Genomic DNA, 27,773 nt, shown 5'->3' with positions numbered 1-27,773 from the left:
GGGTTCGTCCTGCTTTTGCTTAAAGTTTAGATGAAAGTTTAAGAAGATGCCCTTTCCTGAAATATATCTTGTAATAGGAAATTTTAAATAATAAAATAATACTCTGTTTATTACACAAAACCCAATTTTTTTTTTTAGAACAGTTATCAAATCAAGTCCTTTTTTTTATTGTCCAACAAATATTTTGCAACTCTCTTAACATTATATCTTTATTTTAAACAAACATTCTTCTAAAACAGCCTTTTATTAAAAAAAATATTTTTAATGTGATCACGATTTTTAATATAACATTAAATAATATTTAAGTTTTAGAATTTAATCAACATAAATTTAAAATTAGAAAAATAGAGCAAACAATTTCGATTGACACTAAAATATTTATTAACATGTTTGACATAAAATCACAATAAAGGTAGATAGATAGATATACAATTATATGGATGGTAACCTAAAAAAATATATATTTTGTTTGCGGTGCTTATCAGAACTCATATAGTTTTCGAGCAGTGCACTTATAATATGAGTATACATACGTACATTTAATTAGACAATGTGTTGCAAATAGCTATTGTGTTTTTTATGATCATTTTATAACAGAGTTAAAAAAAGACAAATTTATAAACTACATAGTAGGGTTTTACTTATATCTCTCCATAAATGAAGCATGGAATTTTTGGAATTTCTCCAACATGACCTTTAGCTTCTCAGTTTGTGGAAGAATTGTCGTGCGGAAATGATATGTACCAGGTTGTTGTTTGAATCCACTTCCAGAAACAATGCAAATTCCTGAAAATAAAAAAGAAAACAAAATTATTATCTTACTTCACACAAAAACATACAAAAATGTTTTTTTTTTTTTTGAATAATTTTTGTTAGTTTCATATGGCACCGAGTTGATTGAAAAATGTAGGTCTATTTTTCAGATATCAATCGTTATCAAAATTAAAAATGGTATTTATCTAATCTAACAGAATACGTTTTCGAGATAATCATGTAATTGACAAGGTTTCATTTTCTTTTTTTATAGTTTTTTTTTTTTGTTCTTTTTATACATTTTTAATGTGTGAGCATCGAATCTATTATCCCGCGGCCAATGCAATGAACTGTAACGCCGGAGGTTTTGGATTCAAATCCAGCTACCTCCGCACTAAAAATTTCATAAAAATAAATTTAAAAAAAATTGTTATCCACTTTAATATTAAAATATCTCAAAAAAGTAAACGCGATGAGTATTTTCAACTTCGGATTCGAATTCAAAACATAAATATCTTTCGACCTAGTATAGTTTAGTTTTTCACGGAAACAATTTCAGGTAACCCCGTAACTTATTTTGCCTACTTTTTCAAAAAAAAAAAACAAATATAAATAAAAATAAATAAAACAAACCTGCTTCTTCCAACAGTTCGAATGCATAGAAGGTATCGGCAGGCATGTTCTTCTTTTTAGCAGCCTCAATGGCCTTTGGTGGGATCTTGATCTGTGGGAAGGCATACATAGCGCCTTGCACTACATTGCAACTGAAACCTTCAAAACTGTTGAATGCCTTATGAACCAGAGCAGCCCTTTCTGCCAATGCATTCAAGACTCCGTCACGTTCTTTGACGAATAAATCATAGGATGCATCGCCTTTTTTCGGTGGGTTCACCTGTTAAAAACAAATAAATAACAAATATGTATCTTAACTATCAACGTAAAGTAAATTTTAATTTTGCTTACAAGTGCACTAACAGCTACCTGACCAGCAGTTGTAGGACATAATGAGGCTGTGATTGATTTAACTAGTGCTGCCTTAACTTGAGGACAGAAATTAATAAGTTCCATGTAACCTCCACGAATTCCACACTCGCCAAGGTATCCTTTGGAAGTTGACATAAAACTTGCCAGCTCCAAGGTATTGTAGGGAGCACCTAATTCCATCAAAACTTTTTTAAACGAATGGAACTTTGAGTTTTTGTCGTAAATGTTGTGTTGGTAGACTTCATCGGCTAAAATAACCAATTTCTCCTTGTGGGCAAACTTAATGATAGCCTCAATGTTCTCACGAGTCAGTACTTGACCCGTTGGATTACCAGGATTAATGACCACAATACCACGAATTGCATGTGTCTTTCGGCCTTCATCAACAGCTCGTTGCAATTCTTTGATGTCCAAACCCCAGTTGGTGCTTTCATCTAGATAGTAACCAACCTGTCCAATACCGTATTCAGCCAAAGTAGCAGAATACAAAGGATACTGAGGAATTGGAATCAAAGTTGCTGGTGGTTTTCCATCAACTGGACAGCTAAGGTAAATTTTTTTATATCTTAAGCTTGGTGGTTTTAATTTTATTAAAACTTACTTCAACATTGACAGAACACTTTTGATTGCAGGACTGGCACCAGCAGAAAGGTAAATGCTTTCCCAACTGCACTCAATACCATCGCGAGCAGTAATGTAATCAGCAACTTGACGACGAATGACTTCAATACCAGCTGAATCGGAATAAGAACCAACAGATTTTCCTTGGCAACCGTCCAAACAAAGTTGTGCACGATCTTTTACGTCCTGTGGGATGTCTGGATGGCTAAAGAGAGATGAGTCACAGCAAAGAGCCAACATCTAAAAAAATGTGTTGAATGGTAATTTTAAAAGTGCCAAAAATTACTTATTAAAAAAGAACTTAAATATTATTTTTATATTAATTTGAACAAGCTGCCTGAGACGGAGTTGCAAGAGGGAGTTAATATCTTAAGAATCCATAACTACAACATGTATTGTATATAAAGTAAAATAATATACCTATTATGTAGTTTTAAAGTTATAGATTTAAATTTTTTATTAGTTTAAATAGGTTAAAATAACATCTCATTTAGGATATGTTAATATCAATCTTATTAGTTTTTGGTGAAGTTTATTTTGAATAACCTTCAGTTCCTCTGCGCATTTTGTATTACTTTCACAGAGAAAATTTTCCTGAAGAAAGCACTTACAAACGTTGACTTGAATAATAAAAAGAGGTTCCTACTCTAATATTTGAGCTTAGGAAATATTTAAATTTCTCTGCATGCAAATGAGTTTGACTCACTGTAGACAAATTATAATTTATTCACACCAACTGAATAAGTACGTGGTATTTTTACTTTAAGAGAATTTTCATTTGTAACTCAATTACTTACATACTATGTATGTAAGATGTAAGTAGATGTACTGGAAAAATGAGATTCTTAGAACATTTTGTTAGTGAATGAAGGTTATATTGATGTAACAAACGTAATGTCCGAGTCATATTTCAAGACTCGTAAAATTTTGTATATGTACATACATATCAATTTTTTTAAGGTAGATCATTCGCTTCTATTAGTGATAAGCACCAAAATTAGAAGAAAAAACAAACAATTTCTTTTAAAATCTATTATTATGCAACAAACTTACCTGTCGAAGATGAGTGATTGGTTTCTGTCCCATGGCATGACAATCACCAATATTGGCACGAATGACCTCTGTGAATGGCTTTTTTACTCCCTGTAAAGAAATAAAGTAAAAGAAAAATAAATACATATACTGATTTAACTAAAAAAAAAAAACAAAAAAATAGATCAGCTAATTCTTAGGAATAAAAGTTTTTTTTTTTATATTGACATTTATTCTTCTGATAGTCTAACTGACGATTGAAAAATCCAGGGCTTTTAAGGGCTAGCTCCGATATCAATGATTTTATTTTGTAAAATCTGGGTGGCGGGCGGTCGTAACTATAGTATAACAGTAAGTTTTGGAGTGGAAATGTATGACCATTTTTTAATTAGTTTTTTCGTACCTAATGAAATATGTAGGAACCTGGCTATAGTATAAAGTTTGTATCTACTACATATATACATAAATGATTACACTGGTTTACAAGGGTTTTATTGTCGAAACAAAAATATACGTTTCTGAAAGTTTTCGGTGTGCTGAAATCGAATCCGAAGTCAGAAACTACTAATCAGATCCCGTTTTTGAGATATTACCGTTAGAAAATGCAAAAAAACGTTTTTTTGAGTTCTTCGGACCTTATTATTTTGTATAAGGAAAATTGTTTGAGCATATTTATAAGAACTGTTTTTCATCTTTCGATACTTGTTTAAATCTTTTCAATATCTTTTGTATTGCCCGAGATATTTTAAAATGAAGTAAGTGGGTTTGGCTTCATATATCATAAAGGAGATAATGACGTTATAAAATTTACAAAAAACCAAATAACTGAGGATATCTCGGGCAGTAAAAAAGATATCGGAAAGATTTAAACAGGTTTAAAAAGGTGGAAAATATTCCTTATAAAAACCGTTACTAAATATGCTCAAACAATTTTCCTTATATAAAAGAATAAGGTGAGAAGTACTGCATTTTCTAACGTGAATATTTCAAAAACGGGAACTGATTAATTTTTTTGACTTTGGATTTGAGTGAAGCACACCGAAAACCTTCAGAAAAGTATATTTTTGTTTCGGCAACAAAAAAAAAAGTTTAATTTTGTTTGTTAACCCTTTCGAACCCAAGCTATGAAAATCAATATTAAAAAATGTTTTTTCAGTATTATCGTATCAAAAACATCACAACTAAGAAATATAAATAGCAAAAAGTTATTTTCCAAAATAAAAAATAGCAAAACTAATCTGTTACTCTCATGCTACATGTAATTAAAATACACTGCCTATGACCACCAAAAAAAGTCGGACAACTGAGAAAATAACTTTTTATAGAACAATAATATATGCTCCTTTTTCAAAGCCAAAAAGCAAAACACTTGCTGGATTAACTTTTTTTATATCTTTTTTTCAAAATTATGACCATATATAAAAAAAAATTTGTTTTGCAAAAAAAAAAAAGAAAAAATGTGAAATTCAGTTCCTTTTTCGATAAAAAAAATAAAGGTATGATATTTGACTAAATTTTTGTAATAATCCAGTAACTAGACATCGTTATCTTTCATTTGAGCCATCGAAACCTAAAAAAATATTTAATGGAATATTTTTTACGAATTTTTAAAAATATGTTACATGAGAGTAACGCTGGGTCCGAAAGGGTTAACCAGTGTTATGATAACAGTAGATTTTTTGATCGAGAGGTAAGTGATTTATATTAATAATACAAGGAGGTCCATTTAAAACAAAAACAAATACATGTACATATGTTTGGGTGGGTCAAAAAAATCGAAATTTTTTTTATTTTGTTTCCCGAAAAATCGATTGCTAGACACCTCTAGAATATACACACCAAATAAAGTTTTAAATTAATTGCTTTAACCAATGCCCATTGTTTTCAATAGTTTTCTTATGCATTGCGATTTGGATACGAATATCTTCTAAACGGTTAAAGCAATCAATTTGATGCCAAGGAATTTTTTGTAGAACGTTTAAGCCCCTACAAGAATACATCTTGATAATTTGAAAATAATGAATTTTCAGTGAATTGGAAAATTTTTAAAAGTAAAAAATGTTTTTATAATTTTTCTAACTTTGACCTCGAATATCTTTAGAATGGTTAGATTAAAGAAAAAAAATTAACGAGACCTTTTTTGTGGAGCAATCTATTTCCTACAAGAATATGTTTTGATTATTTTAATTTTTGAATTTGTCACAAAATTAAGAAAAAAAACAAATTTTTAAAGATTTTCTCGATTTTGGGACCTCAAATATCTATTGAACGGTAAGATAAACGAAAAAAGTGCATGAGGCCTTTTTTCTAGAGCGTTCAATTTGTTATAAGAATATGTAAAGAAATTTGCTAGAAAGTCAGTTAATTAAAAAATGATTTTTTTTTTGTAGAATTAATATAAAGAGCTCATATTTGGTGTGTATATTCTAGAGATGTCTAGCAATCGTTTTTTCGGAGTACAAAATCAAAAAAAAAAAGAATTTCGATTTTTTTTTGCCTACCCTAATGTATATTAGGGTGTCCGTTATTTCCCAAAGTGATGTTTTCGGGGGTGACACCCCCCAGATCGAAAGTTTATGGCCTAAATACGGGGAATTTAGCAAAAACAAATTTTTTGGAGGTCATTAACCCGTGCCTCTAAGGTCATACTTTCCCCATACAAATTTGTATGGGAAATTTTTAACTCATACATAAATTTTTTTTTCTCTCGAGTTAAATCATCTATTTTTAAAATGTTTGTTGATTCTGGTTGGAAAATAGTTCCTTTAAAAGATTACATTCAAAACTTCCCGTTAAAAATTGTTTTATATTTTATTTCGGTTTTTGAAATTATTAGCTGTTTTCGTAGTTTTTGCTTTCACCTATCACATAATTTTAAATGCAGTTTTATTGGTTTTTAATTCTTTTCAAATATTGCATTCAAAAATTTGTGTATAAATCAAAAATTTTAATTTTTTTAAATTTCTATTTGAAATTTTTGCCGTTTTTATATTAAATAAATATTATTAAATACTTTACCCTTTCTTGTTTGCAACTTTTTTGATGTCATTTTTTAGGTGAATAATTTTTAAACAAAATTCAATAAAAATATTGTAAACATATCTTTTGTAGTTCGAGAAAAATAAATTTAAACGTATAAAAACGGCAAAAATTTCAAAAAAAATAAAAAGCAAAAGCATTCCAAATAGAATTTCAATTGAAAACGCGCTTTTGTTTAAACAAAACAAAAACACATACACTGCCGGTCATCTGAATACGTCCACATTTTAGTTCATCTTATTTTTAGCCTGACTTGGTATTTATTGCAATTGTACATTTTTTTTACATACTCAACGAGAGAACATCTTTATGCGCTTAGCTTAGGAGAACAAAAATTGTCTTGGGACCTACCGTTCTTCTCACACGGTAGCTAGACCAAATCTATTCATAAAAACAAGTATATTTTTTGACTCATCTAAATAGGCTCAAAAGCAAAAATGTTAATAAATGATGAGTTGCATGGGTCAGTTGGACACAAAATTGTGTCTGTCAATAAATCTGATTGTCTATAACCTATAAGGACGAAAACGGGTCGGAAAAAAACATTAGGCGCGGAAAAAATGGCGAAAATAAAAGAAGTCTTTGAATTAGGCCGAAATCAACGATGCATTGGGACAAAAATTAACACAAGTTAAAATTTAGCATGCAGTTATTCGCGCACTATCCAAGGGTATAGAAACAACATTTACAATCGAAGTTGCTTAGCCACAACATTGGCCGATAGATGTGCAATGATCTGAACAGCATGACTTCGCGCTAAAAATTAAGCTGAAAATCGGTAGGGGAGAGTGGGGCCAAATGTAACACTTTTTTCTAAAATCGATGGTTCTCCTACAAATTTGAAAGTGGGTCAACCAGACCTTTTTTAAATTAAAGACCCATGTTTTAGCTTCAAGATCCATCATAAAAATTTAGCAAAACATAACGCTAATGTTGAAAAATAAAGCTTCCAAAAAAAAATCGTGTTGTTTCAACTTACCCCACATACGGGGCAAAGTGTAACACATACCGGGATAGGTTGTACCAAGAACTAAAAATAAGAGAAAAATACCTTTATTTGTTTATATTTATTTATTTTTAATTAATAACAATAAAAACAAACCTCAGTCATGAAATTTTGGTGCAAATTTGTAAAAAGTGGAGCAAATCCAAGATTTCCAGAGAAAATTTGACAGTAGTCTTAAATAAAAGTTATTCGAATTCATAAATTGTTTTATAAGCTTTATGAATTCAAGTGGTGGTTCAAAAATGTGTTTCCAATTTCAAAATAAATACAAATTCAATTACAAGCATTCATATTCAGGGTTGTTAATTATATTAGGTAAACAATTTTTCAGTATAGGCAGGTTTTTACATGGTACAACTTGCCCCGGAAAAATGTTACAACTAGCCCCAGCATGAAATTTGGCACATAAAATCAATTTAAAAAAAAAGCGAAATTGATATAGACATAACATATACACGCAATTTGAGCCAAAACACAGTTGCATATAACAAAAAAACACTTAGCACTCTATCTTTTTCGGGTAAAGAGGTAGACCAAAAATAAAATTAAAAAAAAAAGTTACAAACATGCATTTTTTGGGCACCACTAGTGTAACTTCTCACCCTGTCGTCTAATCTCCATCTGAAGAAAATGTGCCGGTAGATATGCAAAAATTGAGCATTTTTCTCCTTTACGCGTTTCTTAATATTGAAAGGAACATCGCTTTTTTTAGCTGTTAATTCTTACCCCTGTTACATTTAGCCCCACTCTCCCCTATAATATGCAGTTTAACGACGGCAAAACGGGTTGTCAGAAGAGGTTAGCATTTGAGAAGAACAAAGCTTAGCAAAAATTACCACTTTACAAACCACGAAAAGAAACTTGCCTCCAATAATAAAAAAAAAAAACATGTCGTGAAGTCGAATTTCCAACCGGTGATTTTACAAAGGAAAAAAATTAATTAAGTTGACCCTGAGGTCTAAATTCCTATTTGTATGACCTTCGTAGAGAGAAGGATTATTTTAAGTTGTCTGCATAACTGTGAAGGCAGTGTCATTAAGTGCAAGCTATTTTTTTCTAAAAAACTTTCGATCTGCAATTTCTTACACAGTTTTTTTTTTACTATTGGAGGCGAGTTTCTTTTCGTGGTTTGTAAAGTGGTAGTTTTTGCGAAGATTTGTTCTTCTCAAATGTTTATCACTTCTGACAACCCGTTTTGCCGTCGTTAAACTGCATTTCATACCGGTTTTCAGCTTAATTTTTAGCGCAAAGTCATGCTGTTCAGATCATTGCACATCTATCGGCCAATGTTGTGGCTAAGCAACTTCGATTGTAAATGTTGTTTCTATACCCTTGGATAGTGCGCGAAAAACTGCATGCTAAATTTTAACTTGTGTTAATTTTTGTCCCAATGCATCGTTGATTTCGGCCTAATTCAAAGACTTCTTTTATTTTCGCCATTTTTTTCGCGCCTAATGTTTTTTTCCGACCCGTTTTCGTCCTTATAGGTTATAGACAATCAGATTTATTGACAGACACAATTTTGTGTCCAACTGACCCATGCAACTCATCATTTATTAACATTTTTGCTTTTGAGCCTATTTAGATGAGTCAAAAAATATACTTGTTTTTATGAATAGATTTGGTCTAGCTACCGTGTGAGAAGAACGGTAGGTCCCAAGACAATTTTTGTTCTCCTAAGCTAAGCGCATAAAGATGTTCTCTCGTTACGTATGTAAAAAAGATGTACCATTGCAATAAATACCAAGCCAGGCTAAAAATAAGATGAACTAAAATGTGGACGTATTCAAGTGACCGGCAGTGTACATTGAACGAACGAATTCTTGTTTGATTTTAAGCTTATCGCCTTTAAGTACTTCAACAAATGGTAAAAAATACAAAAGTACTTCAACAATGGATAAAAAAGGCGATGGCGGGAAAAATTTTATTTAAAAATAAAATGACACTTGTGTCAAAGTCAATACAACAAAAAGATATAATATTATGGCGTTTTCGATTGGCAGTCCGGAAGCGTCCGGAATCATTCTGAAAGCGTTTTATTCGTACAAAACTGACAGTTTTGTGTGAATAAAATTTTTTCAGAATGATTCCGGACGCTTCCGGACTGCCAATCGAAAACGCCATTAATATTCACTGATTCTATAACGAGTTGTTGATAACAAAAATAAGCTCACATAAGGTGGTTAACTGATACTTGAGTAGATATTTTAGCTTTATTGAATACATAATAAATTTAGTGAGATTGCAATTGGCTTGTGGTACTATCAGGAGGTGGTATCAAGCTTTTTAAAGATTGTTGTTTTTATTTAGAACGTGTATTAAAGTTGAACCCTAAAATGGTTCAATATAATTGGCAATATAATTGGGACACACTTGATATTTTAATGATGCCTTTCTTGCACTTATTTAAGTGAGATAAACTACCCATTGCTTGAGGTTAAATTGATCAAGCAAGCAATAACAACGGAGGGCCTAACAGCAAGAGTAAAATTTTTATTTAAGTTGTTTGCAATAAAAAACATTCCGATAGATGTTTTGTCGCTGTTAAAAATAATCGAACTAGAAATGAAGAAAGCGAAAAAAGTAAATTTTGCCTAGGTGCACACACGAAATTCGAATTTATCGTTTTAAAAGAGAAGTCTTTGTGTGAGTGTGTGCGTTTGAGCAAAACCAACAACAACAAACATATTTCTATTTACTACTACATTTTGCATTTATTTTTTTCATGTTTCCATGATGAAGATACGTTCTTACTTCTAGGGCTAAATGGCATATTTATTAAATTTTTATAAGAATAAGTCATTTTTCAAAAAGTTTTTGTGTCTGTGCAAAACTTAATCTTTCTTTTTCACTGGAACAAATATTTGTTAAATAGAATGGTTATACTGGTTTTTAAATTGGACACCAAGTGCCGTTTTCTTGTTTTATTTTCAAGCACATTCGGGTTGTGTTAAAGAAACAAAAAAAAAACAGTAGAATTTAAAAGTTCATATTTTATCCTAACCCGTCACGCTTAAAAAACTTTTTTCAATTTTTAACTTATATTTACTTTATTGCTTTTGTTTTGAAGATAATATCCATCTTAACTTAATGTCAAAATTCAAAGAAATTCCCATAAGCCGATTTTAAAAAATTGATTTTTGAAAATCAAACTTAAATTTTGTTAAAAAAAATCATAAAATGAGTTTTTCTTAAATTTAAGTGCAATGGCTTGTTTTAACATTTAAATCTAAATCTTATTGCAAAATATAAATTAACAGTAAAAACAAAACTTTAAAAACAAACAAATATTTGTTGTCATATTAATTTACTTCACTTTACTTCAAATTATAGCGGGTGCATATTTTACGCTTTCCCTCTAAATCCTTTGGATTAACTTCTACAAAAGTAGTTACATAGAATCTTTGCAAAATCAATACACAAACACTCTTGTTGGCCATGAATGCAGGACAAATGAACTATACACGTGATTTATTTGTGTGGTTCTGACGTCAATTCTTTTAAGTGGGTAATTTTGTTTTTCCTTTATATTCTATCCTTGACTACAAAGCTATAAAATAAGAAATATTAAACGCAATTCAATGAAATTTGATCGACAAACAATACGGTTTATTAGTCAAGGACGAATCACCTTTAGGCACAGGTAGTATGTACTGTACATCATGTATATTATATACATAATGTATGACTGAGTTATGTAGTCATTTAAAATAGAGTGTTGAACGATTTAATGAAAAAATTAACTTTTTTGATTTTGTTTGTGAAACTTTTTAAACTATTAAATTTGACAAAAACTGATACCATATTCTTCAATTTAATTTATTCAGTTTGGTTATATTTTTGAGTCATACCGAAAAAAAATGGATAATTGACAATAATTGCCCGAGAACTACATATGTAATTGAATTTAGGGCCATTTTCTGCACTCGGAGTTGAACATAACTTGAGAATTTTTAATATAAATGGCCCTTAGTATATTTTTTAATTCAAAATATGCTTTGTTTTGTATAAAAAAAATTGTTTGAGCATATTTAGTAACGGTGTCTATAAGAACTGTTTTACATCTTTCGATACCTGTTTAAATATTTTCAATATCTTTTGTATTGCCCGAGATATCTTAAAATGAAGTAAGTAGGTTTGGCTTCATATATCATAAAGGAGATGATGACTATATAAAATTTATAATCATACCAAACAACTGAGGATATCTCGGGCAGTAAAAAAGATATCGAAAAGATTTAAACAGATTTAAAAAGGTTATAAAAACCGTTACTAAATATGTTTAAACAATTTTCCTCATATAAAAGAATAATAAAGTATATTTTTGTTTCGGCAACAAAACCCTTGTAAACCAGTGTAATTAATAGTAATAATCAAAAGGAGGCTGGCGTAGACGGATCAGGCAAAAAAGTGAAGTTTGCGTTAGACATGCTCATAAAAATAATATTTACTCGAACAGTTAAAAATTTTATTACGATGTTACTATTGGTTTTTATTACATCAAATACAAAAAGTCTATTAGCAACGCGATATTTAATTATTTTCCTCTTAATGAATACACCATTTAATTATTACGGCTTTAATTCGTCACGCTTAATTACATATTAATTATTAGCAAATGTGAATGACTCAGTATGAAGTGTAAGCGTCTACCGTTTGGAGCGAAAATTGAATTGATAAAAAGATAGAAAAAAACAATACCTCGAATTTTTCAATAAATTTAAAACAATAACAATTTTCTTAAATATGTCTCACAGACATACGTAAGATTTTGCTTTAGTTGAATGTCTTTCAATGATTATTTAATTTCGGAAAAATATTGTAAATTACTCAATTTCGAAAAATTAATAATGGATGAGAGGTAGTATTATGAGCGAGCGAGGAAATGTATGTAATTATCAACTGAAAGAAGCAATTACTGACACTGCCATAAAATTTGTCTAATAGAATTAAGTCATCAGTAACACAGTTGCCATTTCATTTTTATTTTTATTAAGGATCAGTTTTTTAATAGTATAGTTAGATAAACCTTAGCTCAAGTTCTTTAGTAAAGTTTTTTTTTTAATTGTATTTATTCTTCTGATGGTTAAAGTGATGATCAGTAAGGAAACAAAAAAAAAACATGTTCTTGATTTCATTTGTTATAAAAAAAAATATTGAAAATCATTTAAGCCGTTTTTGTTTTAATCATTTTTTTTATATAAACTTACATAATTAAATAATAAAATTAAAGGTGGTACTCTATTTTGTAGCAATTATCAACCAACACCTAAAACCAGAAGTTTGAAATACATGATTAAATCTACCGCTTCCGAAAAAAAAGATTTGTGAAAACAAAATTTGTTTTTTTTTTTTTTTTGTATAAATCCAAACTTTATTTGAAATTTTGTTTTTATATATTATGTAATAAAGCTATACAGGGTTATTCAAGAGTCAAAAAGCTAGAGCGTGTATGTTGGGCTGAGACAAGTACAAAATCTTCAATACGGCTCATTCCTTCGAATTTTCAATAACTATTTCATAAAACAGCTTTATTTCCAAACTTATTATATTTCAAAGATAAAAGACAAGGTTTTTCGCTTTACAAAAAAGTATAGCAGTTATTGTGGGTAACTGTTGATTTTTAATATTTTTTTTTTCAAATTAAGTCAGTTTTATTTAAAAAATTACTTTCCTGGCTGAACGGGGGAATAGACCCCCCCCCCTCTCTAATGTGAATTTATATACATAGGTATTACGATTTCGAAAAAAAAAACTATTTTTTGTCAAAAGATGGACCTTGTTTTTTTTAAAACAAAATCGAAGGAACTGTTTCAAAGAAAAACTTGACCAGGTACCGTTATTTTTAGTCCTAAATAAATAATATCAAAAACTCTAGCCCTATACAAGTTTGTTTAAGTATTTTTTAAGTACATATTAATTTTTAAAAATAAGAAAAATTAATTATTTTATTCTAGAAAAAAATTAGAAAGATCTTTCTTTAGTCTCCAAAACGACATGCAATTTAATCTTATAGAACAGAAAAACCGCATTATTGGACGTTTATTTACCTTGACAAATTTAAACTCAAAAAATACCTGAGGTATTGATGGTTAAGACCAATGTTGTGGTTTTTGTTTTGATATTGAAAAAATTGTAGAAAAATTTTTGGTTAAAATATGTTCAAACTAGAAGAATTAAATGGTTATTGTTTTATCTCAGTACGATAATTTTAACTGAGATAAAGTCAATCAAAGATCACTAAAAAAATGTTGTTCTTTCAAATTTTTTGGGCTATGTTTGTATTGTATGTATGTTTGTATGTTTTACGTATTTTAATAGAAGCAACAACAGAACGATAAAATGAATAAATGATGTTAAAACCATACTATATCAATATCCTGTTGGAAAAAAACAACTTAAGAAAATCTGTTTTGCTAGAGTGGTAACCGCGGTCATGGAAAGAGATTTATAGATCAAACGTGAATGACAACGATGAAGGCCAGGGATGTTTTTAACAGAAAAGCAAAAGTGACATAAGATAATGTAAAGAATTATGTAAGAAAAGAGTTTATATACCATTATTTTCGGTTGTTTGAAAGAATGTAAATAAATAAAAAAATACTAAACAAAACCCAAAAAAAGCTGTGTATGATTTTTTTTTCTTTCAAATTGAATAATCGGAAACTATACTTTTGTTATGTTTGTTTTCGTAAATATTTTTTTATACTAAAATCTTTTTGTTTTCAAAATAACAAAAAGAAATACGAAAAAGTATTCCTGCCGGCCGGTAATTTTTGCGCAACTCATCTCAGCTGTCTTTTGAATTTTGGGGATGTTTCTTGTACCTATTTAGGAGTGTGCAGTCAGTCAACAAACACTTCATAATTGTACATACACGATTTTGAATTCATGTATGTATGTAGTCACAGTCAGTATCTATTCGTTTTGTTTTTTATGTTTATTTATAGTCTAGCTCCGATAGACTGTTTTGATTTATTTAAAAAATAAATAAATTGATTACGTAAAAGTTTTAAAATGTTGTTTTAAAATTAAATAGAGAAACATTTGAGTATTTATGTACATACTACATACATATATTATTCATTCATTCATTAATCAATGGTCTTTTTTTTCAACTAGTAGGTTATTGTTTAGGTTTTCACCCTAGACGCGCTGTCACTGAGTCTATTTTCGCTGAGTTTTTGATATAATGAATTGTTTCTGATAAGTCTTAAGCATTAAAAAAAAAAAATACTTCAGAAAAATTCTAACTGCAATTTATTCAAATTCATACTAGATAAAAATAACATAGGTAATTTGAATCTTTTTGGTCAGTCAATAATTTGTTTCATGTGTAAAAATCAATATGAAAATACATATAAATCCTATATATTATTTATTGAATAAGGAAAGGTTGAAGTTTGTTTTTTACTACTAAGCCGTGAATGCAGATCGACCTATTTATATTTTTCAGCTTCCATACAAAATTCTCTCAAAAATATAGATGGGAGGCGATAAAGTCACAAAAAAAAAATTAATTTTGTTTTCAAAAGCACACATCCATTTATTATGAAATTTGTAGGAGCCTTTTTTTGAGAAAAATTAAACTTTCCTACCCACAGGAACCGTAATTTTTGATGCTAGGTACAAGAGACAAAAAAAAAAATGCCTAAACAGAAAATTTGAAGTGAACCGACTTAAACTTAAGGCAGACATACAGGGTTACTAACTGACGAAATTGCACGACCTTCTTTTCTATTATCGCTATTTCATGTTTGATTTATATGAAAAATTGTATAATGTTTTAGAAATAATCTTTTCAATAAAAAAAGGATTTATTTTCTTTTTTCGAAATTATAGGTAAAAAAAAAAGTTATGGCAGATTTTTGAATTTTGTCTGATGTTTATGGTAGAATTGTGATACTTTTAGAGGAATTCTGTTCATATAACAAATATTTTTGATCGCTTTCAGATCTCAGAAACGAGAACTTGCCAATCTTTTTTTGATATTTTAAAAAGTAAAAATGAGTTATTGCGTGATATCGCACTTATGAAATTATGAACACAAAATACCCAGTAATATGACTAAAACTTCGCCTTCTCATAAACAAATATGCATTCAGTTTGTTTGTATGTGTATTTATCTCACATCAACACCTTATTTAAGTTTTTTTGAAATCGTTGAATAGAAGATTGTATAATTGTTTTAAATTATTTATTTTTTTTTATGCGTTTCTCTGAATCACTGTATTCGGCACAACTTCTTTATACTTTTCATAGGTATATGCAAAAAAAAAAGTTACTATTCCTAACTCAAATGCGCATGAGCTGCTTTCAAAACTAGTGTGCAGTTGTGTGTATCAATTAATGCAAAATTTTACAAAAATTTCTTTCGATAAAATATACGCATTCTTCCAGTAATGCAAACAAACAAACAACGGAAAATAAATAATACATTTATACAGCTGGCAGGCACTGTTATGTTTATTTTTCTTATTTTTTTCAAAGTGAAGGTTATTTGAATTATATTTTCGTTTATCTTCTACCCTACATCAACTTTCAAACTCAAAACAAAACAAAATGTAGGTATACCTATACAAAAATTATATTCCACTTACCGCTGCGAGTTCTTTTTCAATTTCTCCAGCACGAATGACCAAAGGTCCACGGACCGCATACTCCATAGCAATGAAGTTAGGGTTAATGGTATCGATGGCAAGGCACTTTGAAGACATTTTGCGTTTTGATTCAACTCTTGCGTTATTAATATTTGAAGGAATTTGATTGACAGCCAAAGTATAGTTTGTTCTATAACTTAAACGAGAATTAAATGACGTAAATGGCGATGAAGACAAAAGACGCGATTTTAAAGGCAACGATGAACTCGCGGATGATACACCACACACATTCGAAGTTCCTCCTTGACTGGCAGTGGCAATACTTTGCCGCTGCTCTTGTTGCTTGAGATGATGAAATGAGCTTTTCCAGCGGCGCACAGCATTGTTCGCCACTGTTGATGTGGGGCCAGAGTTTTTTAGGAACATTGTGCTCTAATTTAGTTTGTAATTTTGTTCTCTTAAATTCAAGAGATTACTTTATAATCTGTTTTGAGAGCGTGGGAAACTTGATTTTTTAATTTGTTTCTACAAATTAAGCAACGTATATGTATTCATGCACAAAAAATACAATGCAGTGATGGAACCGTGTTATTTTTTTATTGAAAAAAATAAAAATCTTGTTTGATTGTTTTGTTCGAAGGGCTGAAACGAAAAAAATATAAAAAAGAGGGATAAGTAATGTGTCTATAATATAAACTACAATACGTAGGTACTCTTATTTTACTGATATGGAATGGATAACAAAGCTTTATGCTTTATTTTTTAAATAAATGATAAGATATAAGAAAGCTTTTGTTTATTTTGTACTGAATATAGTAGGATTACGCAAGACAGAATAACAAATTCAGTATTTATATTTGCTTGGTGTTAATTAATATGTAAATGATATTTATTAATAACATTTGAGGTGCGAGAAGCAATATATCTGCAGATATATGACAACTGTTAATATGAGTACCGAAAAAGCTCTGTTGATGTACAGAGGGTGTTTCGGTTTTTAAGTATTTTTTCATAGGTACTTGAACATTTTTGTTTGAATTTTTCGTTTAATAGTTTTCTTTTTAAATACCTTATAGGTATATCAAAGTTTCGTAAAAAATCTATAGCCCAGTAATTTTAGGCATTTTTTAACCCAATCTGCGGAAAAATTCCTACTGGGCTCGATTTTGGTATAGACCTTGGTTACTGCGTTGTTATGAAGATATGAAAAATCGACATTGATATCGCGTCCGCGTTAGAAGTTATAGAGGTCAAAAGGTCACGAAAATCAGTTTTTCGCATATATCTCGTGACCTGTTGCTCGGAGGTCAATAGCGGTCTATAGAAAATATGTTCGTCATAAAATTATCTACAAATATTGCCTTATGCATTTTTCTGTAAATTTTCGTGACCTTTTGAGCTCTATAACTTCTAACGCGGACGCGATATCAATGTCGATTTTTCATATCTTCATAACAACGCAGTAACGAAGGTTTATACCAAAATCGAGCCCAGTAGGAATTTTTCCGCAGATAAAACCTAAAATTACTGGACTACTAATAATATCTTAAAAAATAGTTGGAATATGTTGTTTAATTTCAAAATCATATTTTTAAATGGTTTTGATCTTCACAAGAACTATGCCATTTAATTTTGTGTACGAAAAAGAATTTTTAATAATTTTTTTTATTTAGGTACACATATTATCAAACATTTTTCCAAAAAGAAGTTGGTATGCGTTTTTAAAAAATTGAATTGTGTTGATAAATTTTTTTTCATCGACATAAATTGATCTAAATTCTAAATGGTTAACTTTCAATACTCAAGAATAACAGATAGATTTTGATTTAAAATTGAAAATGAATTATAAGCGCTAAAGTGCACTTAATTAATGAAATAAAGGAGTCTTATGCATACATAATGTATGTAATGTATACGACTTGGTGGACGAACTTCTTGGACTTAAAAAAAAAAAGTATTTGGTTGTCATTCTAGTATTCTTTATTGTTTAATTTTATGAATGGAACATCCTGTATTATTGCAGAATGCAGAGATTAATTTATAAATACAATTCTACTAAAAGAATTATTATATTTTATTTCAAAGATTAAACGCGTGATCTGTATGATAATAAAAAATATTGTTGGCTGCAATGCAAAAAAAAAAAAAATACTTGTGGTATTTACCAAAATAAGTCATTTGTTATAACTTATAACTTAGAACAATAAGATAAATGTATATGTTGGCCGATGTTCAAAAATAAATTGTTGTTCTATGAAAATGAAAACGAAAGTGATGAAATTATTTCTGCAATGTATGAAAGTATTCATGAATGATCTAAAACAAATCGATGACACTCGTGGATTACCAACAAAAATCTTCAAGCGAAGGCACAATATTTGAATTATTTATCTTTTCAGGGATCAGGATTAAAAATTTGCAAATAACTGACTAAACATTCCTTTTTGACAATGTACTATACATACATATAAATACATAATATTAAGTGTGTCCATGTGTTTGTATACGAAGCTACAGTCTTTACGGATTTGCTTTAAACTTGTCGTGTAGCATTTTTTTTAGATGAGTTTTCAAACGTGTTTTTTGGACAGCTTCACATCGAATTCGATTCTTGTTTTGTGAAAAAAAATTAAAAATATGTCAAAATCTCTTCACATGATAAAATATTTATCACAAACAAATTCTATCGTGAAAAACAACTTCCAATGATTGCTCAGACGATGATTTCCATGCATTTTAGTAGTTTAAGTCGAAAAAAAAATACTACAAAATTGCTTTTAACTTTTTAAACTTCTTTCTAATTGAAATGCTTTTCAAATACTGCCCAAATTTTTAAATGAAGTGCTGTCTTGCATCACAATCAAATTGAATGCAAGAGCTAATGATTTTTGTTTTTAGGTAGGTAAAAGAGCATTTCGACCAATACAAAAAAGTGTGTATTCCAATAAAAAGTTCAGCCAATCTTACAGATACACCGAATTAATAGGTGGTAAATATGCGCATTAAGAAAAACTTAATTTTATTTTCCAATTTATGAACCAAAATTTAATGCTTGGACAATAAATAGCATAAAGTTTTTTTTCGTGTTGTTTGCAAAACTGCAACACCTTACCTATACTAAATGCCTAAATCTGAGGTAAAGTAGAATAGCTTTTCTACCGTTCATCATGCAATAGGAAGAGGATGAAGAACGTGTTGTAAGAATGGTACACGCGAGAAGATTTGAAGACAAAAAAAAAGGGTAGAAACAATAATTAATAAGCACTTTTTTTTCAATGTCATTTTTATTTGACCTTACAAATATTTGTAACCATAACCATACATCTTCAAATGATAACAGGCAAGATAAAAGCTGCTGCAGTAGCAGCAAATGCAGAAAAGCAACTACCAAGTAAGTTTCTGATTTTGGATTAATTCATCACCGAAACAAAACCGCGAATCTGCATTTTTGAACATTTCTACTTTAATGCGTTATTTAACTTGTTATCATTTCGTGGACCCCAATCCTTTAATTGTTGCCTATAAGAGTCTAGGAGTCCGTTACACGAGTTCCAAAACTTTGAATCCATTTTTCTCAGAAATATTTTTTTTTCAGATTTGTTGTTTTTGGCATTGTTCCCACGATATCTAACAATTTCCCCCAAATGCGCCTAAATTCTGGGTTTCATACTTTACGTTTCAATTTCTTTGAATTATTCCTATAGAAAATTATAAAAAAAATGATTGTGGCCTTAAATATAGTTGCATATAAATACATAATTGATAATACCTCACATTTATCCACGAGCGAAGTTTTTCCTTGATGATTTATTGACATTTATAATTAAAAATTAATTTCACAAAAAAAATCAATTGAAAAACTCAAAAATGAAATATAAACGACAGAATTTTTCATTTAGTACTTTTTAGAACAGACTTTTATCACAGTGAGTTTGAGAATCGCTTTAGGAGTGCCTGTGAAGTGATAAAATGAAAAAACTCTGTGAAAGCTGAAATAATATTATTTTTATCACTTCACAGCTTCACGAATTTCAGAATTGAGCGGAAGCGATTCAAAGTGTTTTATTGGATTTCAGAATGATTGAATCTTTGAGTGAAACCAATCGCAAAACGACATTAATAAAAAAAAATAAAGTGATGAGCTCTCTCAAATGTTTTTTTTCTTTGAAATATTGTCATTTATTTTTCGTTGTTAAAATATTGTTAAAAAAAGAAATGCATTTTACAAAAAAAAATTAATTCCATTAAAAACATTTTTTATTGCAACAAAAAATAATTTGCATTAAAAATAAAATGTTATTGCAAGTAAAAAATCTTCTGCACTTTTTTTAATATTGGTCGGATTTATTACAATTTTTACTACATATTTGGAATATGGCATTTACGTATAACTTTTATATCGCAAGTTAAAAGGGCTTCGGGAGTTTTTTCGAAATATTAAACGCTCAATAAAAATACACCACTAATATTAAGTGAGACACTTTGTACACCCACAAAAAATAAAGAGTTTTCAATTAATCCAGCTAGTCAATCTTTTGTTTTATTCGATTGAACTAAAACTACATATAATGAACCAATATTTTTGTATGTATGTAGGATGTAGGTTCAACCATGAAAGAAAATTGTGTGTTTGAAATAAAGTGGTTTGACTGTATACAATCTTATAGGATCATCTTCAAACTAAAAACAATTTATATTTGAACGGTTATTCTAATCTTTCAATTTGTCAAGAGTATACAATTCTGTTTGTTTTGGTACTATATACTATGCACAAAGAAAGTTTCTTATATATTTTTTGCAATGACCTTTAAGAATATGCAATTCTAAGTCCTAATTCCATACTACACTTTACTAACTGATTGTGTTATTTAGTAACTTTAAATTAAGTATAAATATGTACATGCTAAAAATTCAAAAGCTTATCAGCAAAAATAGAAATACAAATTTTTGATTACGCAAAAGAGTCAATAGCAGAAAATTAATATGAGATAATAATGAGATTTATACAATGCTATTGTCTTGAAAAGAGCATCATTGTGTGTTTGTCTAGAATTTATTTTTATGTTGGTTAGATATTTTTAAAAGGGGAAAGTTCATAATTTCATAATTTTAGTTTTTAAAATTATGTTTTAAGAAAACCGTTTTCTTAATTTTTTTTTTTTTTAATTGCAAAAATCATTTTTTGTTAATTGGGCCAAATTAACAAGACCAAAAAAAATTATTTCGCATTTTTCGTATTATATTATCACTCTACTTTTTGCCTTTAATGTAAGCAAACAACATAGTTTTTGTATTCCTTTTGAACACGAAAATGACTTTAGTTTATTTTTCTTAATCAAACCAACCAAATCTTATTTTGTAAAAATGTTTCGCTATGGCGTATGTGTAACATGTTGTTTTATAAAAAAAATACTAACAACAGTTAAAATTAAAATTACTATTGCTTTAAATACGACGAATTTATTTTCGAGCTTCGTTAAGTGGTGTTTTACTTTTCTACTTGAGCCCAAGTGAGCTTTCAGGGCGCAAAACGCCCAAAATATTTGTTTATTCTTTAAAATCAATATTAAACTTTGGCCAATTCATATTTATTGTCAACCTGCAGGCTAAAAATATTTTTGGTATATGCCTTAATCTCAAAAATTTTTATTAAGTATAGCTATTAAGGAATTTATGAAGCCAATGTTATTTTTTGTGTTATTCATTCATTTCGATTATTTATAAAACTTTCCACAATATTGCCTTCGCAAAATTTGTGATAACAATTGAGAGTGATAACGTTAGACAAATTTTCATAAATAGTTTCAGTTACGATGTAAGAGGTACTTTAGGGGATTTTTAGGATTCGTAATAAAACTTGGATTTGAGATAAATATCAAACATGAATAATTCTGATGAGAGGGAACACAAAGAAGTAGGTATGATTGCACTAGAGTTGAGCGATTTTGCACTTTTCTTTCAGATCACTGCACGCAACTTATAAGGGGTTTTTCTTTTTTAGTTCAGAAGAAAGCTCTGAACAGAGTCTGAACATTCTGAGCACGCTCTGAACTGAACGTGTTCTGAGCGCTCTGAATTAATATTGAAATAGATTTGAGAACAAACGGCCACCAAATGACATTTTGTCAATTGATAGTTTTGAAACCCTAATAATTAAAAATAACATAGTTTGAAGTAATTTATTATTAAAACTTAACAACTGCACCGAGCCGACAGCTTCAGCAGCCATTTTAATTTTGATTGTGCATATATTTTTTGTTTTTTTTTTTCATTGACGTAAAGTGTTCAGGTTTTACTCAGAATGTTGGATCTTTTTTTTTCGAGATCGTAGTTCGTGCTCTAAACAAGCTCTGAACGATTTCGGAACAAAAAAGATACACACATTTTGAAGCTTTGAAGCTTCAGAACTAAAAAAGAAAAACCCCTATAGTTTATGCTTTATGGTCCTCTGAACTTTTTTTCATATTTTTATTTCATTCGACAAAAAAAAAAAAAAAAAAATAGGGAGCCTATAATGAATGCTTGTTTTTTCACGGAAATCGACATTTTGTGAGTTTTTAGAACCCATTTGAATTTACTTATTCTTTTTTAATTCACTACGTCCGTCCTGCTCCTAACTTATGTTTGATCAAATCAAGATCAAATCTGATTCTCTATTTTGAGTCGACAATGGAAAAAGCGAAATCGGGAAGCCATTTCAACAGAAATTGCTATACAGTTTTTTCGTATGTTTCCATACTTTGCAGTGACTGCTTTTTGTTCCGTCAATTCCATTATAATCTTTGAACAACAACAACATCTTGAAGGTGCTACCACCAAGTGTTTTATGGCTAGAGTTACAGTACTGTTTCACGGATGCCAATCCGATCATCAGACTCCTTTTATTCCATTATAATCTTTGAACAACAACAACATCTTGAAGGTGCTACCACCAAGTGTTTTATGGCTAGAGTTACAGTACTGTTTCACGGATGCCAATCCGATCATCAGACTCCTTTTATTCCATTTTGTGTGTGGTGCTTGGTCTAGTAATTTTTTCATTTGATTTGAAAAACTTCTTCCGTCACACTTGAGTATTGAACCTAGACCAAGCGAGTTCAGAAGCCAGTACACTACGCACTGCGCTACCTCACCCACGTGATTAGCCTCACCCAATTGCAGGTTTTCTTAGTTTATCAACATGCAAATGAATAGACTTAGCATTTTTACTAGCTCCTTCAAGTATGATTGTTGTTGTTCGGCTCTTTCATGTTTTTCTCCATAGTCTTAAGCATAGCAACAATTCGTTTGCATATACGAAAGTAGGAAAGTGATTAGAAAGATGTTAGGCGCGGGCCCTGATTATTTTTCATCATATTAAGTTTACAGTTTTTTCGTATGTTTCCATACTTTGCAGTGACTGCTTTTTGTTCCGTCAATTCCATTATAATCTTTGAACAACAACAACATCTTGAAGGTGCTACCACCAAGTGTTTTATGGCTAGAGTTACAGTACTGTTTCACGGATGCCAATCCGATCATCAGACTCCTTTTATTCCATTTTGTGTGTGGTGCTTGGTCTAGTAATTTTTTCATTTGATTTGAAAAACTTCTTCCGTCACACTTGAGTATTGAACCTAGACCAAGCGAGTTCAGAAGCCAGTACACTACGCACTGCGCTACCTCACCCACGTGATTAGCCTCACCCAATTGCAGGTTTTCTTAGTTTATCAACATGCAAATGAATAGACTTAGCATTTTTACTAGCTCCTTCAAGTATGATTGTTGTTGTTCGGCTCTTTCATGTTTTTCTCCATAGTCTTAAGCATAGCAACAATTCGTTTGCATAAACGAAAGTAGGAAAGTGATTAGAAAGATGTTAGGCGCGGGCCCTGATTATTTTTCATCATATTAAGTTTACAGTTTTTTCGTATGTTTCCATACTTTGCAGTGACTGCTTTTTGTTCCGTCAATTCCATTATAATCTTTGAACAACAACAACATCTTGAAGGTGCTACCACCAAGTGTTTTATGGCTAGAGTCTAGCCAAAAACAAAACAAAAACAAAAGCAGTCACTGCAAAGTATGGAAACATACGAAAAAACTGTAAACTTAATATGATGAAAAATAATCAGGGCCCGCGCCTAACATCTTTCTAATCACTTTCCTACTTTCGTATATGCAAACGAATTGTTGCTATGCTTAAGACTATGGAGAAAAACATGAAAGAGCCGAACAACAACAATCATACTTGAAGGAGCTAGTAAAAATGCTAAGTCTATTCATTTGCATGTTGATAAACTAAGAAAACCTGCAATTGGGTGAGGCTAATCACGTGGGTGAGGTAGCGCAGTGCGTAGTGTGGCTTCTGAACTCGCTTGGTCTAGGTTCAATACTCAAGTGTGACGGAAGAAGTTTTTCAAATCAAATGAAAAAATTACTAGACCAAGCACCACACACAAAATGGAATAAAAGGAGTCTGATGATCGGATTGGCATCCGTGAAACAGTACTGTAACTCTAGCCATAAAACACTTGGTGGTAGCACCTTCAAGAAATTGCTATAGTCTACGTTTTCAGATATCGTCGCTTTCAAGGCAAAGTGGCATACGTCGGAATTTGCTAATTTTAAGGAGAGACATTTAAAGTTTTTTGAATCATTAAAAAATGATTTTCGTTGCCAATAAAAAACAAAACTCAAAAGTTATATACACTGAAAAATTGCATTTATTTTTTGCTATGAGATGGTATACTAAGTTTTATAGAAAACGCAATATTTAAAAAAAATAGTTTGGAGTTATGCCGTTTTTCGAAAAAATAGAACTATTTTCTAAATTGTCTTTTTCTGACTCTATGGAAAAAGTGCCGTTTTGCACGATATTAAAAGACAAAACTAAAAATATAAATACATACATATGTATATTATATTATTTTAAGTCAGTTTTATTTATTTGATAACGAAAAAGATACAAAAAGTGCGATTTTTCTAGCATATACGAAAAACATACACAAAAACTTATTTAAATTCATCTTTTTAACTTAGTTACAGAACCGGACTTACGAACAGTATAATACGACAAAAAAGCCGAAATGATGAAAAAATTGCGTTTTTTTTTAAATCAGTTCTGCTCTACACTCAAAAATGAAAAATTTTGATTTATGCCATTTTGCCTTTAAAGCGACGATATGTTCAGTTATGAGAAAGCCAAACTTACAAAAATGCAATAAAGCTGCATTTATTCTCTAAGTGTAATTTTTTTAACATATGATTTCAAAATGATTGATTAATCAAGTGAAAACGACATAAGACCAAATACGTACGACACATTCGTTCACATTATATTTTAAAAGTAAGGTATGTATTGACAAACAAAATTATACAACAAATATACCTATGTAGGTACCTACTCGATTGAAAATTTAATCTCAATTTATCAGCTTTTTGTCTATTAAGAAATTTTAGATTATGAAAAAAAAAAACAAAATTAGGTATCACTTAATTAAGTAGGTACCTATAATGTACCTACATAATTTGTTAAGTATAATAACAGCTAGGTATGTGCTTAAAAATTAGTTAGAAACATGTTTTTTTTTTTTTAATGGGAGTATGGAAGTCATCTGAAGCTCAAAATCATGTTAAACATTGTATACCACTATTTGTGTTTATTGATTTCATTAGAATTGTATGTAGGTATATTTATAAAATATTGACTTCAGACAATTCTATAAAACCAATACAGTTTTTTTTTTAGACCTATCTAATTAATTCTTCGTTATCCTATCTAATTAATTTCTGTTTTCTACTTACATAAAGGCGGTATGTACCTATTACACCTTCATAAGACAGATAATGGTCAAAAACTGTGTTCCTTAAGTGACATCAAAATCATCTATTGTCACATTTACGGTTCAAAATCTTTACAAAATCGTTACAAAATTCATATTTTACCAAGAATTTAGCATGCCACTTTAGGAACCCATTTTTTTGCCATAGTCTTCTTATACACATAAACATGACAATGTACCTAATAAAACCTCTTTATTGAATATTCAAAACATGTCAACAAACAATATCAAATTAGATTTTTTATCTTTGAATAAAGAAAACTTATGAATGAGATAATTTAAAATCATGGTAGGTATATATATACTTATTTGAATCAAAGTTAATTAGACTATTTATAGATAATAGGTATAAGGCGCGTGGAAGAAGCAGAAGCGTACTCATGAATGCAATATTAATTTATCCACCTGTTCTGTTTTGTATGCTCATTATATACATACATACTAGGCATGTAGTATGTTGCAAGTGGTTGGTTATGGTTTCCCCTTTTTTGTTGTTTTCTTGCGTATTAGGTACATTCGAATATTTTGGCAAAATGCCATTAAAATGGGATAAAAACATAATTTCAATATAGGGCGGATTACGTCCTTGAGTAATATACAATTTTCAATATTTTTTATACTTAGAAATTCAAACTAAAAACATAATCAATTCAATTATGTTTGCTTATCCAAACAATCACAGATAATGCAAATACGAGGCGCCATTTGTTTATGGAGATTAAAGAAGAAATGCAAATACAAAATCTCACGGCTTCTGAGAGCATAATTGTATTTTGTATCTATTGCATTTTGCACTTTGTATATATTTTGATTATGTCACCAACAAAAAAAAAAGTTTAAAAAAATAAGACATGTTCATAAAATTATTCTTTCTTTTGTGCAATTCTAATCAAATTATGCATTAAAACGTTCGAGTATTTCCATAATTATTTATGTTACGTCTTTGAACTTTTAACTTTTCACCTAGAACTTATTTTAAATATTGCCTAAAATATTGGCTTACCTTTTCAGTTAAAGGATTTAAAGTTATTCAAATTATGCTTTCTTCAATTATCCGAACCGAATGGTTTGATTTAATCTTCCGATACTTGGACCAAAACTAATCGATCTGAGGGAATATAATAACACTCCACGACCACGTCCACGAGACTTTAAAAAATCAGTGGAGAAAACAAGATTCTCTGGTTTGTTCTTGGTTGGTTAATGTTCGTTTTTTTTTTGTTGCTTTTTTTCTGCTCTGAGTATGCACTGCTCGTGCGCAAATAAAGTGTATTTTTATTTATTTTGCTTTTGATATGAAAGAAGATTAAAAATATTTTTTTTGCACGGTCGTTTATTTATTTTGTTGATAAGGAAACGCATACAAACGAGTAAGAGAGCTTTTGATTTTTTTGACAGCAAAGTTGACAAACCACTATTCCAGGGTTGTTATATGAACAAAAAAAAAAGCTCGAATGGAGCTTACGACATCAGGCGGTGAATGGCAGATACACGAAAAGTTTTTCTAGTGATTTCTAGGTAAAGTACTACTAGGCGTCAACAGAGTTTATTTGTCAGGGTTTACATAAGACGATTTTTACAATAACGATTGTTCTATTTCTTTTTTATCATTGACCTTGACCTATTAGATATGGAGATGGACTGCCAGGAACCAACTTAACTCCGGTTCAAGCTATAGTAACACCCTATAGAAGGGCAGCGAGAAATAGTTATTTAACATCTAGGTTTTGTGACTTTTGCTTGTCAAAAAAAAAAAAAAAAAATTAAAAATTAAAAGAATTCTTCCATAAGTCAAAAAGTAGACTTCAAAAAAGACAGATTCTACTGATTTTTATAGTGAAAATATGTAGATGGCGGTAGTTTTCTATGGACAAAAATGGTAGTTAATGCGATGTGCCGGAAGATGTCGTTACG

At 29.9% G+C, this 27,773-nt stretch overlaps 1 protein-coding gene across 1 annotated transcript; it reads right to left on the bottom strand.

The window, feature by feature from the left end:
* Nucleotides 1-182: 182 nt before the first annotated feature.
* On the bottom strand, nucleotides 183-27,203 carry LOC129908676 (alanine aminotransferase 1). The gene is made up of 7 exons (XM_055985346.1): nucleotides 26,863-27,203; nucleotides 16,036-16,677; nucleotides 3,412-3,501; nucleotides 2,339-2,598; nucleotides 1,717-2,281; nucleotides 1,387-1,645; nucleotides 183-786 (listed from the first exon to the last, which is right to left on the bottom strand). The coding sequence occupies exons 2-7, from the start codon at nucleotides 16,459-16,461 to the stop codon at nucleotides 638-640; spliced, it is 1,749 nt and encodes a 582-aa protein (XP_055841321.1). The 5' UTR covers nucleotides 16,462-16,677; nucleotides 26,863-27,203; the 3' UTR covers nucleotides 183-637.
* Nucleotides 27,204-27,773: the final 570 nt, after the last annotated feature.

The sequence above is a fragment of the Episyrphus balteatus genome, chromosome 2 (genome assembly GCF_945859705.1).
Source record: "Episyrphus balteatus chromosome 2, idEpiBalt1.1, whole genome shotgun sequence".
In the NCBI taxonomy this organism is placed as follows: Eukaryota; Metazoa; Arthropoda; class Insecta; order Diptera; family Syrphidae; genus Episyrphus; species Episyrphus balteatus.
Note: the sequence above shows the minus strand (reverse complement) of the source record. Positions and strands in the feature narration are given on the sequence as shown.

Coding starts and splice junctions, on each gene's coding strand:
- LOC129908676 (XM_055985346.1), bottom strand. CDS start 16,461: ATGTTCCTAAAAAACTCTGGCCCCACATCAACAGTGGCGAACAATGCT. Junction 2,282..2,338: donor AGTGTTCTGTCAATGTTGAA/GTAAGTTTTAAT, acceptor AATTTACCTTAG/CTGTCCAGTTGATGGAAAAC. Junction 1,646..1,716: donor AGGTAGCTGTTAGTGCACTT/GTAAGCAAAATT, acceptor TGTTTTTAACAG/GTGAACCCACCGAAAAAAGG.